Genomic DNA, 21054 nt, shown 5'->3' on the forward strand with positions numbered 1-21054 from the left:
TTCTTCTGTAAACACTGGGGAAGAACAGTCAGGATGAGCTGATATTGTACTTGGAGCAGTATGCTGCTTTCTGTGTTGAAAACTGCACTTACAAGAAGGATCTGTAGGCAGAGCTCAGTGGAAGGAAGACACAACACCATCTGAGTGCCTGCTTTAGTGTAGAGTTTTCTAGTAAAATCAGGAAATATGACAGTAGCTTAGGAGAAATGGCAGAGCCCGCCAAGGGAGAAGATAACCATAATCGCAGCTTTGCAGAGGATGGTAAAATCTAAGGCAAGTTTTAAGATTACTTATTTGAAACTGTGAAAAAACATAGCTGATACTGCTACTGGCACTAGACTATTTCCCATTAAAGCAATTTATTTATTTTTTATTCTCAAAATGAGTGTTAACAGCATGCTGTTGAAATGTGCTAATGTAATTGTTTTATTAGATTGATTAGTTTATCACCCAAGTCAAGAGTTACACACCTGGGAAGATGGAATACAGCCTAAACCAATATATAACATTTCGTAAAGGGGTTGTAGTAGGTGAACAGTTAAATGTGACTTTCAAGTTAAAGGGTGGAAGTGTAGGGTAGGGGGTAGCAGTAGTAACATTTCACTGAGTATAAAGGAATTAGGAACAGAGGCAGATGGATGGCATTCTTGAGATTGGTAATGAAATACTGCATGTTGTGCTGTCTGGATTTTGTTTTCTGAGCATCTTCAGCAAGAATGAAGGAAAAGGACACAAGGTATCTGCAGACTGGATAAAATACTTGAAAGTAATAGACTTAGGGAGGCCGAGCTGTTTGGTTCATGAAAAGATAAAGATGTGGCTTATTCTATCATACAAGTAGGTTAGGAATAAGGAAAGTGAAAGAATCCTTTCTAATCTTGAGAAGAAAGAAAAAATATCTAAGTCTTGTAGATAAAGCAAGTATAAGTCATAGTTTACATTTGGAGCATACAGAATGGATTTTTCTTGTTTGAGGTATTCTGTTTCAAGACTGATGCAGTTCTGTTATTTGTGCTTATCCCAAAAAGTTACTAAACCCACTAACAGAAAAATAAAAGAAACACAGTCAACTGCAACATACAGAAAGCTAATCCCATCTGATTGTAATTTTTATGTCTTTAAACTGAAACAATGGAACTGCTATCAATTCTGCTGAGACCCATCATCAAACTCACAGAAGGAGTATTCATTTAGGATTGCCAGCTTAACATAAAATTTATGTTTGTGAGTTTTTGTGTAATTTCTGTCTGATACCCAGCTGCATAATGACTCTTGAGACAGCTCAAATTTATTTGGCAGTTTTGTTTGTTTGTTTTGATAATAGATGTTACTATTCAGCAATTTTTTTATTTGTTATACATGCTGAAAAAGAACCAAAAAAACCCTCAACTAGAATGTTGAACAACATTCCAGATCTAGATCAACATTCTAGTTGTTTGATCTTGATGTGACTTTGGGAAGAGGCTAAACAGAGACAGAAGTTTTATAATGTTTAGCTATACGTGTTAAGTCTTTTGTGGGGCAAGGGAGAAAATTATTCTTTTCGCTTGGTGTGTTTCTCTAAATCCAGACTTGTAGAAGAGTATCTTGTGCCTTTTCAGTAAATTTCAATATCTAAAACATAGTTGCACATTGTAATTCTTGAAAGTATTTATTGACTTTTAAATTAAAACTCTGATTTGTTTTGCAGGTGATTTTTCTGACTACACTGTTCTACCTATTGAGCTCCAGTGATGAGTACTACAAACCAGTAAAATGGGTGATAAGCCTGACACCTTTATCTCAGCCAGGTCCCTCCTCAAATATAGTTGGCCAATCCGTGGAGGAAGCAATAAGGTATATTGCTGATTTCTTGCACTTTCTTGAAAATTCTATTTTAAAATTCATGTTCAACTGCAAACAATTAACAATTGCAATAGCTTGTGTTTCAGAGATGAGTTGCAAATCTCAAAGATTTTCAAGAACCCAGCATTAATGATTTTCCCACCATGATTGTTAATAGAACAATTTGATTGGACTTGCCTTAAAAATTTTTCAGAGGTCTGTGCTGTCATGAATACTAGTGTTTTATAAAACTGATACACCCATGACATCCCTAACTCATCAGGAAGCAGTGTATTTGCAGTTACAGCTAGTGCAGCTCAGTAGGAGTAGATTCACGCAGCAAAACAGTTGCAATGGAGGACCTGACATCTGTGCTGTACACATTTCAGAATTAATTAGCTTGGACTATTTTTAGTCCAATCTTGAAGAATAAGTGCCCATTTGCACCTGGAATGTACTAGGTATGCTCCTGGAGTGTATTTTCCAGATCAGTTTCATCTGAAAAAATCTAGTTCATGATCTCCATAAAACAAATTACATCAAAAGGAACAACAGTGGAGTGCTCTCCTTATCGCACTTAAAACACTACTGTACTGCACCTCCAGAGTACACACACAGTGTTTCATGCTCAGTTACCATTCTTAGGTTTCACCTCTAAACTACCTCTACAGTGATTGAAGGAGAATTTTTTGTGTTTTTAAATATGATTCACTTGAGATTTCATGATAAAGCAGTTTTTGGGGTGCTACAGTAATGTTCATTCATCACAGATGAATGAAACCATGAGCTTTCACCTGTTAGCAGCTTGGAAGACTAACATGTTGGTAATGTAATAAAATAGATTTTAAATAAGGTGTTTAAGTCACAGCTTACTTTTTAAAAAAAGTTGATGGTTTGGGCAAAATGAGCAGACTCCATGCTAAACTTTGTACAGCCATTGCCTCTTACACCACTACTTTGTGTCATCTTGTACATACCTACAAAACATGAATAGACTTTAAGCGGTCGATGTATTAAAGCTACTTCCCAAACTCTTTACCAAATGTTTGCTGTTTTAACCATGGAAAGGTTATATTATGCTGTGTAAGGTCTTGAACAACAGTGCTAACTGCTGTAGTCTTACAAATGAAGGGGCAATTCAGGTAGAAAGCAACAAATTTGGAATTCTGTGAAAAAGTTAATAGCCCTTCTCTTGCATGACTGCTATTGAGCTTTCATTGATCACATGGTTAGTATCTCAGTTCTGTCTTTACTGAAGAATGTGAGCAGATTTAGAAACTAAAATTTGTCTCGCAAATTGTTCTCTTTAGCCCATGGTAGAGGGAAACAGTGTCAAAAAATAGGATATAGTTTGTCTGGGAATGGGTACTCTGCAAGGAGGATTGTATTAAATGCAATTGCAAGTTTTTAAGTATGTGACACAGGTGACCCAAGATAGTTCTGAGTTTAGAATGGAGGAAAGAAAGAAAATAATATTAGGGAAGCTACAGGAAAATGAGTAGAAAAGAACCAGCATGCATTGGTAACTGCAAATATGATGAGAAAAAGCCAGTGTCTGGAGAATGTGGAATGTGAAGCTGCTTGTCATATGCAAGGGAATTCGGTCTGTATGTTCACTAAGGTAGTCTGTATCAGTCATTCATATTTGTTTGAAGAAGCCTATACTTGGTGCCTCATTTGAATTCTTTGGAATGATACTTCTGAGGTTTTCAGAAATTCGTCTCTCTTGCTCAGTTGTACCTAAGGATTTATCACAATGCTTCTAGGTTAGCTTGCATTCCACTCAAACCGTATTGTGATTTTCGGTATGGAAATAAGGAGAGTATGCTAACAATTTTGCATGAGTTTGTCCTTGCCTAATTTGCCATTTGAAAAATAATTGCCACTGTAAGCTATTTCTTCTGTCACAAAGTAGCAGCTATCCTTTCTTTTGAACCTGAGTTGTTGCTACAGGGGTAGGAACTTAAAAATGGCTTGTTCACCTTGTCTATAAGAGGCATGCAAAATGGATATTAATACTTGGTGATAGGATGGGAAGAAGATGCTCTATTTGTGTTATGAATTATCAAATAATGAAACTTCTCTAGTTGCTTTCTTTATTAGACTATGACAGCATTATACAACATGAATTCACCCTCAATATATTTATGCTTTCAAGTTGACCAAAAGCAGAGAAAGATTAAGTTAATAAATCTTAAAAGTCACCAGCTATGTTCCAACTTCCACCACTCTTCAGTAGGACATAGCACGTGTACAAAGCTAAGACTGCATCTAACTAGTCCTTGTCCGGAGTGAACAGATCCTCCTAGCAAGAGATGCAGTTAGTCTTTCTGTTGCTCATAGACCGAATGACATAAAAATGATCACCTTCCATGTTGTCAGTCAATTCTGTTGCTCTTTTACTTAAAATGTGTTTGTGCAAGGCACTAGGGAACTTGGATATAATCAAGGAAGTCTGTTCCTTTGTGTCCCTTGCTGTTTATTTCAGAGGAAAAGAGCAGGGAGTAAAGAGGAGGAGGGCAATCAGCAAGTGGTTTCTGTAGCTCGAAAAATCCCATAACTTGAAGATGTTACCCAGCAAACACTTAATCAAACCAAGACCTTTTCTCATTGCAGTTTCTCTCATCAGAGCTGTGTCGTGTTTTTTATTTTATGGACTATAAATAGCTATAAATTTTATAAATATTTTTCTAACTCCCTTGATGATGAGTTTGCAAAGACAGCATCAGTTCTCTGTTAAAACAAATAGATTTATTTGCTGTATGGGGGCAAGAGCAGCTTTTCAGCCTACTTTGAGCCAAGTGTTGAATCTGTTTCTGTCACAATAGCTCAGATTATAAATTTGCACTTGAGTAGTGGGAGAAAATAGATGCAGCTGTTGTGACACTGCAGGAATTTTTAAGAAGCAGAATGTTCTGGCCTTTGGTGGGAAATTCATTCATCCAGGACAGCAAGGAGGCAAAATGTATCAAGTGGCAGGATTGAGCAGAGATTTGACAAGAGTATCACACTATGCCTGAGCCAAGAGCTTATTTGGAAGGCCTACTGGTACGAGGGCAGAGCAGCGAAAGACAAAAGATGACTTGGAGGCACCAGCCAGCACAGCTTCACCGAGGACTTAGTTGTGCTGGGAACAACATGAGCCTTGCTTTGAGGAGGTGACTGTCCTAGTGGGACAAGGGGAGAGCAGTGACTGCCATTTACTCTGACTTCAGCAAGGCCCTGACAGCTTCCCACAGTAACCAGAGCGTGGTTGAGCATGGGCAGGAGAAGGGGACTGCTGTATGAGGGGAGGAGCTCTTCTGTGTGCTCAGCAGGGCAAATTCCAGCTGTGGGGATGCTGCTAGTGGTGGTGTGGCTCAGGGCGGTAGTGAGGCTGATGCTGATGATGGTCTGGAGTAAGGGCTTGGGTGATGGTGGGACAGGTCACCTTCCTCAAGATTGTGGGTGTCCCTTCCCATCTGGGGAAGGCAGGAAAGCTGCTGGGCTTGTCCTCTTGGGGAAAGGCAAAAGCTTGATATAAAGCAGGCATTCTCCTCCCCAATCCCTCAGGCCTGAGTACTGAAGAGATGGCACCTCTTCACAGGGGACGGTGGGGAGGAGAGAAAGAAGGGCCCATACAACCCTTTACAGTCAGCAAAATAACTGTTTTCTAGGCCTCTCTTGGGACAAAGAGGCAAAGGGATGTTTTACAACCCAAGGGATCTTTCACCTGTTGTGAATGTGATTGTTTGTAAGCTGAGGGAATGCAGTTTTGCAAACTGGTCATGAGTCAGTTTTCCCAATTTTGAGTATCTTTCATCATGAAACTGCTGCTATCATTTTAGAGTAAACACTTGTGTGTGCTTGTTGTCATATACTGCCTTTGCTCCTCCTCATTGGTTGCTTCTTATGGAAGGCAGCATTTAATCTACAGGGGTGAGGAAAGGTCAGTAGTTGTGTAATGATTCCCTGAAGCACAGTGAAAAACCTGGGAGGAAGATCACTACCAATAGTGTATGTGACCACGGGGATTTCTGACTGACGTATGAAATACTGGTTCTATTTCAAATCAACCAACTAATTCAAAATTCCATGCTGGAATTTCATGTGCCATTGCCTGTAAAATGAGATGGGAAATAAAAATTTAGGAGCGTTATAATAATCCTGAATACTGCTAATGCATTAGTAGCAAAAGAGCTTCTGTTCTCTAAGAGTTTTGGTCTTTGGTGCCAAGTTGGTTTGTCTGTTTCTCTTTTTCTTTGGTGTGCAATCATGGGTTTTTCTCACTCTGATTTTAACGTTTTTGGCATGGCCACACTTCATTATTCTTTCTTTCTTTTTGGTTAATTCTTCATTTACTCTTTGCCTTTCATTTCCCCCTCCTCAGTTCTGTCTTTTTTGTTTGTTTGTGGTTTTGGGGTTTTATTTATTTATTTTTACTTTCTTCCTGTTTTCCATATTACATGAGTGGGTATCAGCACAAAAATGTGATGAATTGCAAAGGTAATATTGCATCTTCATCACGTGTAAGAGTCTCCATTGACTGACAGTGGTGTTTAGTAGCCAGTGAATACAGTAAATGCAATTTACTTTCACTGAAACTACTAAAAGATAGCCATAGGAACCAGTGGAGAAAGGGGAACAGGGCAGGGACTGGTGACTGTGGCAGAAGGGTTATGCCAGCGTAGGTTGAGCTGCAGGAATTCCTCTGGCAGCACTCTGTCAGGTTTGGGAAGATGACTTGCTTTAGAAATGTGAGAACCACTTGGACCATTTTATTGTATTTAAATAATTCTAGTTCTCAATAGTAGTTAGTGAAATTTTTCTTTGTAATTATAGTTAATAGTGTAGTATTTTGTAGGTTGAGAGAAATCATTATCTGCCCATAACGGTGTGAGATTTGCTTTGTTCAGAAAGGTTCTGTAAAATCAGGTTGATTCATGAGTCACCTACCTCACTACATAAGTAGAAAAATTATGTCCTTTTCCGCTGAAATAGGGAGGTGGTGCTCCTGTCTGGATTTTTTTTTTTTTTTTGGTCCTGAATGGATGAAGCAATAATTCTCCAATTCACAGGTTTCCGAAGTAGTAGCATGCACACCTTTGCCTGAACCATTTTCCTTTCCCTGAGCAGCATGTCGTTCTCTTCCTGAATGCACCATACCCTTCTTCCCTGAAGCTCCCATTCTGCTTGCTCTGGTGGAGATATTGCACATTACTAAGTTGCATGTTCTCACGGCCTCAGTGCAATTTAGTGTGTGCGATACTTTCACATGAGTGCATGCACACGGGTATGGCTGTGGCTTAAAGTTACTGCAGCTTTCAATTTTGGGGGGGCCTAATTAAATTGTGAAATGGTCTTAAACCCAGATCAGTATTTTGAGTGATGCCTTGAAACATGTGTTAGTGGAAGTTTGTTTTGTAATGCCGGGAAGATGAGTACTGTTTGTTTTCAATTTGAGAAGGGTTATCATTATTTGCTTCATTTTCTTCATTTGCCATGTACACCTCAAATTTGATCAGATTTTTCATTGGTTATAGAAAAATTACTTAAAATATTATGTGTTTCTAAAGAGGAAATAGTTATCCTTAGCTGAAGTTGGCCGGAAAGTCAAAAGAAAGATTTAATATGAAAAAGACCTATAGTGCCTTCATGGCTGAAATAGCTTCTTAATGAATTTTCAACTTTTATTTATTAACATCTAAAGAGTTCTGAAATGAGCTAGCATGCAAACAAATTAACAACAAAAATATCTCAGCTCCCTAAACATCTAATTGTGGCATCCTGGCAGTAATGATGGAGAAAATGAGACAGTGATACAATTCCCACAGAAAACAATAATCTTCCAGCATGTTGAGCTAATGCTCAGAAAAAGCAAAATGTGTGATCTTGTTTATTTTACTGCAACATTAATAATGTCTTTCAGATTAATTTTCAAAGACAACTGTTAACTGATTCAGTTTTGACTGAATTTTTGCATGCAATGTATGTTCTTTAGTAGTAGGAGTATCTCTAGTGGAAATCTCTTTTGTCACAGGAATGCATTTAACAGCATAACTGAAATTTTTCAAGCTTTACTTATGTTATGAGATGGGAATAAAATTGAAAATGATTCTGCCTTAATCATCAAGCCAACGGCATCCTTGCCTGTATCAAAACCAGTGTGGTCAGCAGAACCAGGGCAGTGATTACCCCTCTGTACTCTGTACTAGTGAAGCTGCACCTTGAGTACTGTGTCCAGTTCTGGGGCCCTCAATTCAGGAAAGGCACTGAGGTGCTGGAACGTGTCCAGAGAAGGGCAATGGAGCTGGTGGAGGGTCTAGGGTGTAAGTTACATGAGGAGAGGCTGAGGGAGCTGGGGCTGTTTAGCCTGGAAGAAATGAAACTCAGATGACCTTATCGCGCTCCACAACTACCTGAAAGGACATTGTAGCAAGGTGGGGATTGGCCTCTTCTCCCAGGCAGCTAGCGATAGGACAAGAAGAAATGGCCTCAAGCTGCCCCAGAGAAGGTTCAGGTTGGACATCAAAAAGAATTTCTTCATGGAGAGGGTTGTAAAACATGGGAATGGGCTGCCCAGGGAGGTAGTGCAGTCACCATCCCTGGAGGTGTTCAAGAAATAACTGGACATGGCACTCAGTGCCATGGTCTATCTGACATGGTGTGATTGGTCAAAGGTTGGACTTGATCGTGGAGGTCTTTTCCAGCCTATATGATTCTGTGATTCTGTAATTAAATAATTGCCTAGTCTAAAGCTGGGAATAACAGATACTTACATTTTGTTTTTAATTACATGGAAGAAAGGAAAGTTTCAATTGAGTTATTGAAAAAAAGGTGGTCTACAAAAAAATGTGGTCTGTAAATCTCGAAGAGATGCCACCTTGTTTCAGTACAGTTGCAGAACCAAGCTGACAGTAACTGTAACATGATTATCCTAGTGGGATAGATAGTAGTATTTTTAAGATGATTGTTGTAGTAGCAATGAACACATGACTTGTTCATACTACTTTTTTGGTCTTTAATATTCTCTTATATGCAAAAATACCCCCAGAATTTGTCTTTACTTTTATTTCCTTTTTCTTTTATATTGAAAATGCTCCTTCTTATTAAACACAGCTGTCTGCATATTACTTTATGTACGCATGATTTTAAACAGTTATTCAAAGAACAATTCAAAGAAAAACAGATCTTCAGAGAAAATTTCAGAAAATAATTTATTTGCTCATGCTTAATCTTTACTCCAAAATTTACCTGAAACTATGAAAAAATGTTCATTATTATACACACATAATTTGGATGAAGCACGTCACAAAGTCTGTAAATTTAATCTGACTTTTATAGCTTACTGCCCATAATTCATGAGATTATCTAAGTTCATAATATGATGCTGAAACAGACAGTTCTGTTCTCTCTGCCATGCAGACTGGTACTGTGTCTTTTCAAACACATTAAGGGCTTACTGAAGACTCTTTGCTTCATATGAGGCAGAGCCAATACTCTGCCATTTGCATCTTTCATATTCCAGATGGTGCACTTTGTATGTTCTAACAGCAGTTTCTCTTAGTGCACATTTGTAGTTTGTAATTCTGTGGCTGTCCAGTTTTTTTTTAAGACTGAAGTTATCTGTAAGCATGTAGAGGATATGGGTTAGTGTGTATGTGTGTGTGTGTGTGTGTGTGTGTGTGTGTGTGCACGTGCACGCGCACACACATTTAAAAGCATAAGCAGATTTCCGTGCAATCTTTAAAAATAATGTAACTACGTTGCATCTTAGATACTAGTCCTTTAACCATGTACTGCACGCAGGGTTATATATATATATATATTATATACACACTACTTTTTCTACAGCACCATTTTTTTGAAAGCTACTTCTGTGTCAGAACCTACAGTCTTTAATTAAATGAAAATTTAGTTGGTGTAGGACATAAACTGTATCAGTAAAAAGAGTGACACTTAACTTGCATCTAGAATTCAGCTCAGCCACTTAGTTTTTCTCTTTGCTTCTAAAGCAGACCTAATAGCTAACTGGAAGGGATAGAAAGACAAACGTTGCTGAAAGGCATTTCTAAGAATTAAAGTATACTATGAGGATTATTTTTAGTATAACGTTGCAGGATTCTATGCTTGCATATCTAATAATTATCTATGTGTGTATTTAAGATTGCAGTATATATTATTATAACCTTAGTTAGATTTCTGCTATTTAAAATTCAAATTTATTGTAATGTAAGAAGACAGCATGAAGTCTGATGTAAAACTTCAGGATTTCCTGGCACTTCAAAGATTTAACATCACAGCTTTAGCTTTTTGCTTTTTTTGTGAGTTATAAGGTCAATCCATTATTTATTCTCTCCACAATGTAAGGAATGAAAGTACACCCTTCTTGATGCTTGTGATTCACAATTTTATAATAGTAATAAGCTGAACAGTCTGGGAGTTTCTTAATATAAGACTACAATGGAACTCAAGCTATATTGACTCCAACTAGCTGTTGCTCTCATTTATAGACTTTTCAAGTTAAAATGGGATCTAAAAGAATTACATCCTTACAAGTAGAAAATAATAAATGTTCAACATACAGTGCCAGTGCATGCTAACAGCTAGGAAAGGCTGGAGTAAGGCTAAAGGGAAGATAGACTGCTTACCTGAACAGCAAAATAACAAAGACCATAGAAATGAGAAGCTACCCTTTAAAAAGCTGAAGTTTTCACTAAATAAACAAAAGTATCGTAAACTTAAACAGATAGAAATAGGCCTAAAGTGTGAGGGTGGTGGTGGTGGTGGTGCGTTTGATTCAGCTCTAAGTTTGAGCTGAGTTTGAGCTCAGAGCTCCACAAAATGCTATTAAACCAGAATATAATTTTTTGTATGCAGCAGGAGCAACAAGCCGTCAGGGGGCTGAGGGATGACAAGGAGTACTCAGCAACAACAAGGCAGCTGCAGGCTGTTGCAGAGGGGAGGTAAATTGATAATGTTTTGTTTGTTGCTGTGAAGGTAAGTGAAGGTAGTCACATTGTAAAACCCTTCTTATGGGTGAGCTACAGCAGAATCTCTCAGAAGTTACAGTAACTTCAGAAGACCTTGTAGAAAAACCAGATCAAATGAACAATCACAAATTGCTGTGAGTGGATGATGCAAACTCACTAAAGAAAACGCAAGGGCAAAATTAAAAAAAAAAAGATTCCGGAAGGAAACCGAGGGAGTACAGACTTGTAAGCTGGTATTGGTCGTGTGCAACTCAGTAGGAACTAAAGTTAAGGACATACTAGCACCTGGGGGATGTGGTTTAGTTGGAAAGAATTAGTGAAATTTTCACAGAGAAGTCCTGCCTTACTGTTCATGTTTTTTGAAGTGTGGGCAAGCAAGACCATTGATCAAGACAGTTGATCTGTCTGCTGTGTTCTACTGAAATTTCATAAAGGCTTTTTACAGCATCTCTTTCCAGAGGCTTTCAAGGACAAGGGGTATTGGCTTTAAACAGAAAGAGAGTAGATTTGGATTAGATATTAGAAAAAAATTTTTTACTCTGAGAATGGTGAGAAACTGAAACAGGTTGCCCAGAGAAGTTGTGGATGCGGCAGCATTGTAGACAAATTCAGTTAGAAGACGGCAGTGTCTGGGGAATAAAATGGCTGATGAAATGTAGTGTAGAGATGAAAGTGATGCATGGGGGTGAAAACCAGTCCTAACTTCACACATAAACTGATTACCACTGTGCTGACTGTTGCCACTTGGGAACTATATTTTCTGATAGACTGGCTAGCTTAGTGCTTGGTAATACTTAAAAACATCTGACAGGCATATCAAATGTGAAGATTTGTTACAACAGACCTAGACAACAGAAACACAGAATATTACTCCCATTGTATGAATCTATGGTTTACCTATACCCTGAATTACTGTGTGCTGTTCTGGTTTCTGCATCTCAAAAAACTAGGAGGGGAACAAGATGAATTAGAGGAATGAAGGCATGCATCAGTTTCTGTATGAGGAATGGGCTGGTTAGGACTCTTCAGCCTGGAAAAAAGGATGTTACACAAATTGAGGTTTGCAAAATCAGAACTAGTGCGAAAAGGATGACTGGATTGGACTGCTTATGGTCTCCTTCAATCTAAAATCTTGGGGTCATTGAAAAGTTTTAAAAAATAAATTTCAGAAAAAGGGTTGGTTCATGCAGCAGGCAGTAGACATGGGGAAGGTCTTGCCAAAGAATGTCAGAATTGCAGAAACTTGCAGGATGAATGTGAAGACTAAGAAGAGATATTAATTGAAGATTACTAAATAGACAACCTGCATCTGGTTTCACCTTGAAGTGGAAATAGAGGCTGGGAGAATGTTCAGGGGGGGATTTAAATTGTTTTTTCCTATTTCTTTATTCCCTTGTTATCTGCTTCTGAACTCCACTGGAGATGGATGCTACCTCAACAGACCTTTGGTCTGAACAAGTTTGGCTTTTTATAAGCTGTGTTCAAAAATCCATTTTAAGAATAGTTAGGTGTTGCATTTATTAAGCATCATGGCCTACTTCTGATAAAAATCTGGAAATGTTGGAAATAGTTGATTTAGAAATAACTAGTCCTTCCAAGTGTGGTTCTCAGAAGAATAATTCTAAGTTTACATGGTACATGTGACTAAAATAGTAATTAAAAAGTTATTACAAATGCAAAAGTATTTCAAAGAAATAATCAGATGTAGAATTTCTTACAGAATTTGCACTACATGTTAATTGTTATTTTTCATGGAATGTAGACATTTCTCTGTTAGAGAAGAAAATCTGTGTGCTACTGTGTCCTTCAGACTAGTTGCCATTCTTTAATGAAGTTTTGATACAGCCATTGGAGCCTTGTCCTGCCTTGAAGGATGTATGTAGTGTTTGCATGTTACACCATCTCAAGGACCTATGCTTTGTTCAAGACTGTATCACTTTATCTGATTTGTGTCATTATTAGCCTGCATATGTTGGAGCCGTTGCCTCTCTTTGTTCAGTTGTATCATTGGAAAGAACGAGGATGAAATCTTGTCATGGAGTCATCTCTGAAAATCACTTGCATATTCATATTGCTCCTAACATGATCTTACTCTATCAAGACTCTCTTACTGCCACTTCTGCTTTATTCATAGCTGAAATATATCTTAGTGCACTTTGCATACTTTTATGGGTAATATGAAACTGAAAAATTATGAGAATCTTTTTGTATTCCTAAAAGAACAGAACTCTTAAAGAGAGTCAAAGAACAGTGTAAGTTGTTTTTTTTTGCAAAAGGACTTCTTTGAGTCATTTCATTCTTCAGTGTTCTCATGATGATTACTTGCAATCTGAGGGATCGCTGTAGAAGAATAATACCTCAGTCCTTTTTAACTGCCATTTTTTAGCTGTCCTTTGGTAATCACCAGTATCTTGTCTTTTGCAACAGATCCTGGTGGTGTCTGAAGAAAGAAATTTAGTTATTTGGTTTTGAAGTTACAGTGAGACAGTGACTGTTAGTTTCAGCTGGGATAAGACAGCACTGTTCTGCAAAGAAGAGTTCTTGCTCTCCAGCCACGAGTGTGCCGGCTTCTTTCCTGGTGGGAATGCAGCTATTTATGCCACTACTTATTGGCTGGATGGGTAGTAGAGATGAGACCTGAGCTAGTTAGTTAAAATTAACCCAGACAAAAAATTTATTATTATCTGATTTCATTGTAAAAACATGGTGCATAATGGAGACTGTGCTGGCAGGTAGGCAGAGGAATGGTCATCTGGGGCAGAAGTGAATGCTTGAGAACGAGGGAATGGGACAGTTCTTGGGACAGTTCTGAGATAGCCTGATCTGAAATAAATTGTGAAACTGTGCTGTGAAGTTTGGAATGCATTCCATTTATACCTTGAACTCTCGACTTTTAAGATGTAAAGGTTGTATTCTCTAAAGAAACTGAAGAGCTGAAGTTTCTCAAAGCATCATTTTGAATTAGTCAGCTAGCTGTTCATACGGAAGAATTTTGCAACAATGATACAGTACAATCCTTTTAATGTCTACTTAAAGAATATGGGAAAATATCAAACAATGGTGCAAAGAAGATGACAAAACAGTGAAATTTCTTTTTCTAGCAATATTTTTGTTTGAGGGTGTTCCTGTTAACAAACTTGCATTTTAATAGAATTGTAAACCGCTGTATGGCTTGTAAAGTGTTTTGTAAGGAATTTAGGGAAATGCTAATTCTTGCAAACTTTTTCAGAGACAAATACCACTTCTGTCTGGTTTTTACTCTTGTGCCCATTCACAAGCCAAGGTTAATATACCTTCATTATAAATTTAGTATAATAACCAGTAAATCTCTCTTCTGAATTTACAATATGCTTACTCTAATCCTTCTGGTAACTACAATTCTCATTATTTCAGTCCATATGCTCTTCTTTTCTCCAGTGCTCTGGGAACAGATAGATCTAGAAAATCAAATTAACTCCAAGGTCAAAAAATGAATGCTCAGAGCTGAAGAGCTCCTTTCAGCTGGGGTTGTTGCAGCATTAGATTGAAATTTTTGAAGTTTCACTGTGTTGCTAATAATGAAGAGACATTACCCACAGGCTCTGCAAAGTGAACCTGAGTTCAAGTGGACATACATTTAATGTAAACTACAGTAGAAACAAAGGGGAAGCTCTGGACTTTTTATGGCCAGTCAGTAAAAGAGAAAAAAAAACAACAATCCACTAACCCCGACAAACCCCATAAGACGAAGAGGTGACACTTTCCGTTATGGAATCTACAAGCAAATTCCTTAGGTTTTTTTCAGTGAAATAAAACGGAATTGGATAACAACAAAAAAAATTAGGCCAGCTATGCAGAAACATTTGACAGAAATTTCTTCATCTTTAATCTGCTTAATGTGAAGCATGACCCACGTCCTCTGATTTTTTTTTTTTTAACATGCTTTTCCAAGCTCAGTAAAGTGGAATATGTATGTCTAAGTATGCCTTACACCAAATTGCCGTGAAGTGCTCATAAATTACACATTTGCAGATGGCAACTCTTGCAAGTAGAGTGGTTCATCTTGCTACAGTGCCAACTTGAGACATGAGCAGCAATTGGATTTTCTGATTTCTGAAGCATGCAATTACTCCTGTATATAAAAGGAAGCTGTATGTGTGCCAATAACGTATTAAGAGATGAAATTTATTTACTGTCATCATTATACCAGGAAGATCTGCCTTTTACAGATGATTATTAATTCATTCAGCTTTTGTTCTAGCAGACCACATCATATTTAAGATCTGATATCCCAGATGCAGAGTAGCTGAAGCAAACTGCTGATGAAGATTCTGGTTAGTGTTTTCAGAATTATTTTGTTGCTGCCTTAACCATGAAGCCAAATAGATATGAATTTCTAGACACCTTAAGGTATGATTTTTAGTTTTTGTGACAGATGTAGCAAACATGAGTTTTCAGAGACTTTAAAGTTCTTCTGGGCCACACTTGCCACAGAGTAGGATCCCCTGTGCTTTTTTTTATGACTAGTTTACGCAGACAGAAACCCAGGTGAAGGAGAGGAGGATAATGAAATTAGGTGTAGCTTGCTCTCGCTTCCTGCTTGGCCACTGGTGCTTCACAACTTCTTGGCACTGTCTGATGCCTTCTCCTTTCAGCTTATTAGTGCCAGATCCAAGGAGCTAGAGAGATGCTGTACTGTTCTGCAGTCTAATTTTAGAGGGATGTGCTATTTTGCCACTGAAATATATTACATGTCAACTTGCAGAATGACATCAGACCAAGACATACCTGTTAGTCCATGACTAACTTTTCTGTTATTCTGCTAGTGCATCTGGAATGAATACTGGATTTAACAGGGCAAAATTATCTTAAAGCATAACTACATAAGCAAAAGACATGACAGAACTTGAATTTAAATTTGAATTAAATTAATCTGAGGATTAAAAATGTGCTTGTCTGAACCAAAATGTGAAAACTGTGTAAATTAGAATGGCAGTTTTGGATACAATTTTCCATATTTTCCCTTTACCTCTTTTGGGGGAAGAAATGGCTGACGACAGTTGCTCCTAGTTAATCTGTTAGGAGAATCTCACAGGAGTGTTGATGTGTGAGGTTTATCATGCACTCATAACTTCCAGTGAGTGAATTTTAATAAGATAATTTTGATTCAGAAGTCATTTGGAAATCTATGTGAGCCTTTAGGTAGGAAAGAAGGGCAAAAATATGCACGCTGCCCACAGAAATAATGAGGATAGTAGCCAAAGAAGCAAAAACTGGGAGTCTTGGAATTCTTGATGGTGGTTTAGAAGAGATTCTATTGTATTTATATACTTATATATTTATACTACCTGTAGTAGTTTAATATCAGAGAAGGTTTCTTTCCTAGAAGGCTTTATGGACTCAAGAGAGGAAAGAAACTGTGGCCTCAAAGAGTTTAGATCCAGAAAGGTCTGTTTTTCTGTGCAGACTGTGTTGCCCTTCAAAGCACAGTGGTAATCTCATATCATCTGGCTCTGTGATTCCTGTTGTATGTTATCCCGTCCTCTTTGTCCTCCTGCCAGAGTTCCCAAACTGCAAAGACATAATCAATGTAATGAAAAGCATGAATTATAAATTCATAACTTAACATCAGCAAACTTCACAGGGTGCATATGCTACCACTTCTGCAATGATGTAACTCTTAGGATTGCTTTGAAATGAGGAACTCGGGGTAGTTCGGTTACTTGGACAAGCTAAAATAGTAATCTTGGGAAACTTCATGCCTGTCTCAAATACAAGTGGAAAACCGACATAATACAGTGGTGAGATATGCCACTTTGAAATTATGATTTTTGTAATTGTAGGCCTAAGGCATGGGTTTTCAGTTCACATGGGATACACATGTACGTGCCCTAGGGCTGCAAAATGTTACAGCACTTTGCTTTCTCATAAAGCTCTGGTCACACTTAAGAGAGGGGAACTTCACTTTGTGTCCAGCATGTTGGATGTAGATTCAGCGGGACTGAATTAGATTACCAGACTTGCTATTTGGTTTTCAGTAATGTAACCTAGTAAGCAGCCTAAAAGTTAGGAATTTCAAGATACTGAGGCTAAAATCTAGTAATGAATATGGGATGCTCAATTATTTTCATCCAGAAGGACATGTAAGTATGTAGGAAAGTAGTAAGAGTTTAAATAGCCTATTTCACTTCACATATCAGTGGTTTTAATCCGATGAGAATGAGCAGATACAGAAATGTAAGCAGATAAAGAAAATTGATGAAGCTGTAGAAGTGGAAAAAGGCAAAGAAAAAGTAGTAAGTAGTTTTTATGTACTGCTTCTGATAGATAAAAGGTTATTTTTGATAGAGGATGTGGTCTGATGCTTGAGCAGTTTCTTTCAAGGAATTTACCCCTGGAACCTACTGTACAGTAAAGAACAGTCTTTTGAGGTTTTTTTGTGTCTAAATGCCTTGAATGACAGATGTGAAGGATGTTTATTCTTCTCAGAGGAAACAAATGCATAAAGGGTTCAATGTTACGTTTTTAGTTGTGTTATTTGAGGCACTAATGGCTTTTCAGTTTTTCAAAGCAGCTTGTGTGTATATCTTCATAGTTCCCAAAATCCTATTGCCAATAAAAATTAACGGAGTTTCTTTGGTTGTTTTAGAGGTGTATTTGATGCTTCCCTCAAAATGGCTGGGTTCTATGGACTCTACACTTGGCTGACTCATACTATATTTGGTATTAACATAGTCTTCATACCATCTGGTAAGAATTTGGACAATTATAACCTATTTATAAATAATATTACATAATTATTTATTGTACAAAATTAGAAGGATTAAGTGTTGCTGACAAGCTTAGTCTAGTCTTAGAGAATGTGGCCATGGGTAGGATGGAGAGAAGGCCATGATTGCTGTCTTATCTCTGAGCCTTGCCTTTTCCTGTTTTCACAACACACTCCCTGCCAGCTATTTTACTGCTTCTGTCTGTTTCTTTTCCTGGATGTAATTCTTTCTCCCTTGTATTCAGTCCAAGTCTTTTCAGGTTTTAGCTTCATTCTGCCTGTCTTGGCTTCTATTTCTTTTGTAGTTGACAGGTGCTGATTTTTCAAGATACCTAAATGCAGGAAGATGTGGTATCATGAAAATGCATGATAGAGGCATGCTCCTTATTCTCAGTACTGTTGCCTGACTGTATTACCAGCCTCTGGTTTTCTTTTATTCTTTAATCTTTGCTTTGGAAATGGCCAATGAAAAATGTTCTTCCCTTTTCCTCTTTTGACTCCCTTCCTCTAAAAATAATAGTAATTTTAAAATGTTCGTCTACAAGGAAACATAAGGGGAGCATAAAGCCAGAAACCCCAATATAACAGGAAATGACTGTATTATAAAGTGCAACTGCCTTAAAGGCATTGGTTGCCATTAGACATACTTAGAAGGTAATCAGTCTTTTTCTTTCAACTACATGCAAAATCTTAAAAATTTTTGCTTTCTGGTTAATGAAACAAAAAAAAAGAGGGAAAAAATGCACTTTATTGTGTTTTGTAATATATTAAATTAGAATTACAGCAGTACTGTATCGCTTTAGATTACAACAGGTATTTCAGATGGGTGTATGCCTGTGTGTACATGTTTGCATACAGAAATATGTAAGTAATAAATTTTGTGTTTGCCTGGTTATCGTGGTTGACTGCAGGAGATTAAGTTAGAGTGAGACTTGGGCTCATGTACTTTCTTACACACTTCTTTGAAGTTTTGTAACAGTTTGAAGTATGCATGATGGGTATAATGTCAAATTTGTCTGAGTTGGTGCCTCTTTTGAAAGTAACTCCTTGTGACTGACTGTTGCTGAAGCTCTTGTGTCTGGGAAATAGTGTCATTTTCTGTTTTCCTAAACCACAGCTATAAAACACCAAGAGCCTCATGTGGTATTTTTTCAATGTCTTATTTAGAGCAGTTGATAGAAGTGGGACTTACTGGTGTGGCAAAAGTGTCAGAAATTAACTGTAAATATATTTTTGAAATATGTTTCTCTGGTCTTTTTCTCACTTCTGCTTCTGTGTGCTCTAGCATTAGCAGCAATCCTTGGAGCAGTGCCATTTCTGGGGACATACTGGGCAGCGGTCCCTGCAGTCCTAGATTTGTGGCTTGTGCAAGGACAGGGATGCAAAGCCATTTTGCTCTTGGTTTTTCACCTCTTGCCAACTTACTTTGTAGATACAGCAATTTATTCAGACATATCAGGGTAAGTACATTGAAGACTTCCTAAAGTTAGCATTGTAAAAATTGACAATCACTGATGCCTTTAATTAAACTAATTTTTCTGAAGCATGCAAAACAGTATCTTCAAACATAGGAGTAAGTGTAGTGATATCAACTCATAGTAAGAAGTCTTACTAGCCTAAGTGCTTTTATTTTCCCAGGCCTCTTTTCTGTGAACTTTGACATCTCAGAGGTCTTGAACTCAGCATCAGGAAAATTAACTGTTTCAGTTGGGATTCTTAGAATTAGTTTACCTTTTCTGTTTACCTAATCATTGACTAAAGGTGCGTCTAGCATTTTACTTTATATCCCCTAATGTCAGATGATGCTGCAGAACAAATAAAACCATGAGCTAGTTAGGGACCTGAAAAAAACACTTTAATTTTTCTGAATGGATTGTGAGAATTTTGAGGATTTTTTTGAAACCAGCCTTTGTGTTGTGTTACCATAGTCCAGTGCAAAAGTCTATTGAAATTGCAAAACTGGAGATAGGCTTCTCCTGAGACAGTAGCCAGTGCTGTTTTCCTATTGCAGGGGGTAGGCACAGATTTCTTGAAAAAACTTGGTAGATGTTTGGCTGCCTCTTTTGACTTGAAATGTCACCTGTTTTCAGGTTTGAGTTTGTACACAGAGAAACAATGATGAAGACAAAGTCAACATTTGCAGTTGTGTGTGTGGAATGCAACAGAAATGTTCACTGACATTTTCTGCAGCTGAATTATCTGTGAATCCCTTTATTCAACTCAGACTAGAAGATAAAACAACACAGTTAAACAGAGCTGGCAAAGATATGAACTGTCAAGTTTTCCACATACAAGACATGTTCACAAACATGTACAATATGGATATAAAGGTGTACTTCTCTAGTTACTGTCTGAATCCAGGACTTCATGGTCCAGACTTAGTTATGTGCTGGTGCTAGTCCCTCATTTGTGTTGATCTTTATTACAGAAGAATTAATGTAGAATAAGGACATAAGATGTTTAAGTTCTGTGTTGTTAGAAATTAATGTTTTTGTTCACCAAATATAATTACACTGAACAGAGAGTACCTAATGATAATATGCCCAGTATTAATACTAATTTTCAAAGATTATTGCTATAATTATTTTGCATTAATTTGAGCTACCAAGTGAGGTATAATCAAATTACATTTTTTCCCAACAGTAAATCATGGATAAATTTAAGGCTAGTAGCTATTTAAACAGCCAATAATTCTTCTACTTACTAGAATACTTTTTTTTGACTGTAGGGGATGCAGACTCTGTTTACCATCCAGAAAATACATAGGGGAGGAATAGATTTTCTGACAGTGGAGCAAAATTGTATTCTTCCCATTAAATAGAACAGTAAGCATCATGCTGCCTTGCAGATTAGATTAAACCTATTTGAAATAGCTATAATTAGGTTATACAGGGTTTTCTAAATGGATTAACTTCATATTTCATCAGGTGATCTGTTGTTTAATTTAGCAAACTAGCCAGAAGAATCTTTAAACCGTTGCAAATGCTGGGGGAAAAAATATTTGAATTTCTTAAAGATTTAGAAATGAATCATGTTGGAGAAACATAAAACTTTAAGGTCAAGTTTGTCCCCCCAGAAAAACAATCTGGCCCTGTCAGTAGGTTAAGTTTGGTCTAGGTGAGACATGATTGAGGTCTGTATGATTTAATAGGTCATGTTTCATGGTCTTGTTTTGCACGCAGTTGTGATGAAGGCAAAGATTTAAAATGTGGAAATTGAGTAGAAGTCAGCTCCACAGTAGAAACCTCAGAAACTGTTGGGGCTCTGAACTGACTAGCTGGTATTTTCAATGCATTACACTCAAAATTTAGAGGAACTTCCTGAAAATTGCTTGCTAAGTATCAACTGTAGTTTTTGTTATACAATTCCATATTGCCAGCATTATTTTAGCTATAAGGAATGAAGGACGGTGAACAGGTTTTGTGTAAATGGTGTTGGTAGGATTCACATTTTGCACCCGAATTGAGACATGGAAAATAAAAATGGCCTGGTTTAGTTGCTGCCATAATA

At 37.4% G+C, this 21054-nt stretch overlaps 1 protein-coding gene across 3 annotated transcripts in view; it reads left to right on the forward strand.

The window, feature by feature from the left end:
* TMEM245 (transmembrane protein 245) overlaps positions 1–21054 on the forward strand; it is an 81732-nt gene that overhangs the window by 51679 nt on the left and 8999 nt on the right. For all 3 annotated transcript variants that reach the window (XM_064660046.1, XM_064660049.1, XM_064660050.1), the window contains 3 exons: positions 1691–1836; positions 17425–17525; positions 18830–19004. In XM_064660046.1, the coding sequence (XP_064516116.1) occupies positions 1691–1836; positions 17425–17525; positions 18830–19004 (422 nt within the window). The remainder of the gene's footprint in view (positions 1–1690; positions 1837–17424; positions 17526–18829; positions 19005–21054) is intronic.

This window comes from Pseudopipra pipra, chromosome 1 (genome assembly GCF_036250125.1).
Source record: "Pseudopipra pipra isolate bDixPip1 chromosome 1, bDixPip1.hap1, whole genome shotgun sequence".
Classification (NCBI taxonomy): Eukaryota; Metazoa; Chordata; class Aves; order Passeriformes; family Pipridae; genus Pseudopipra; species Pseudopipra pipra.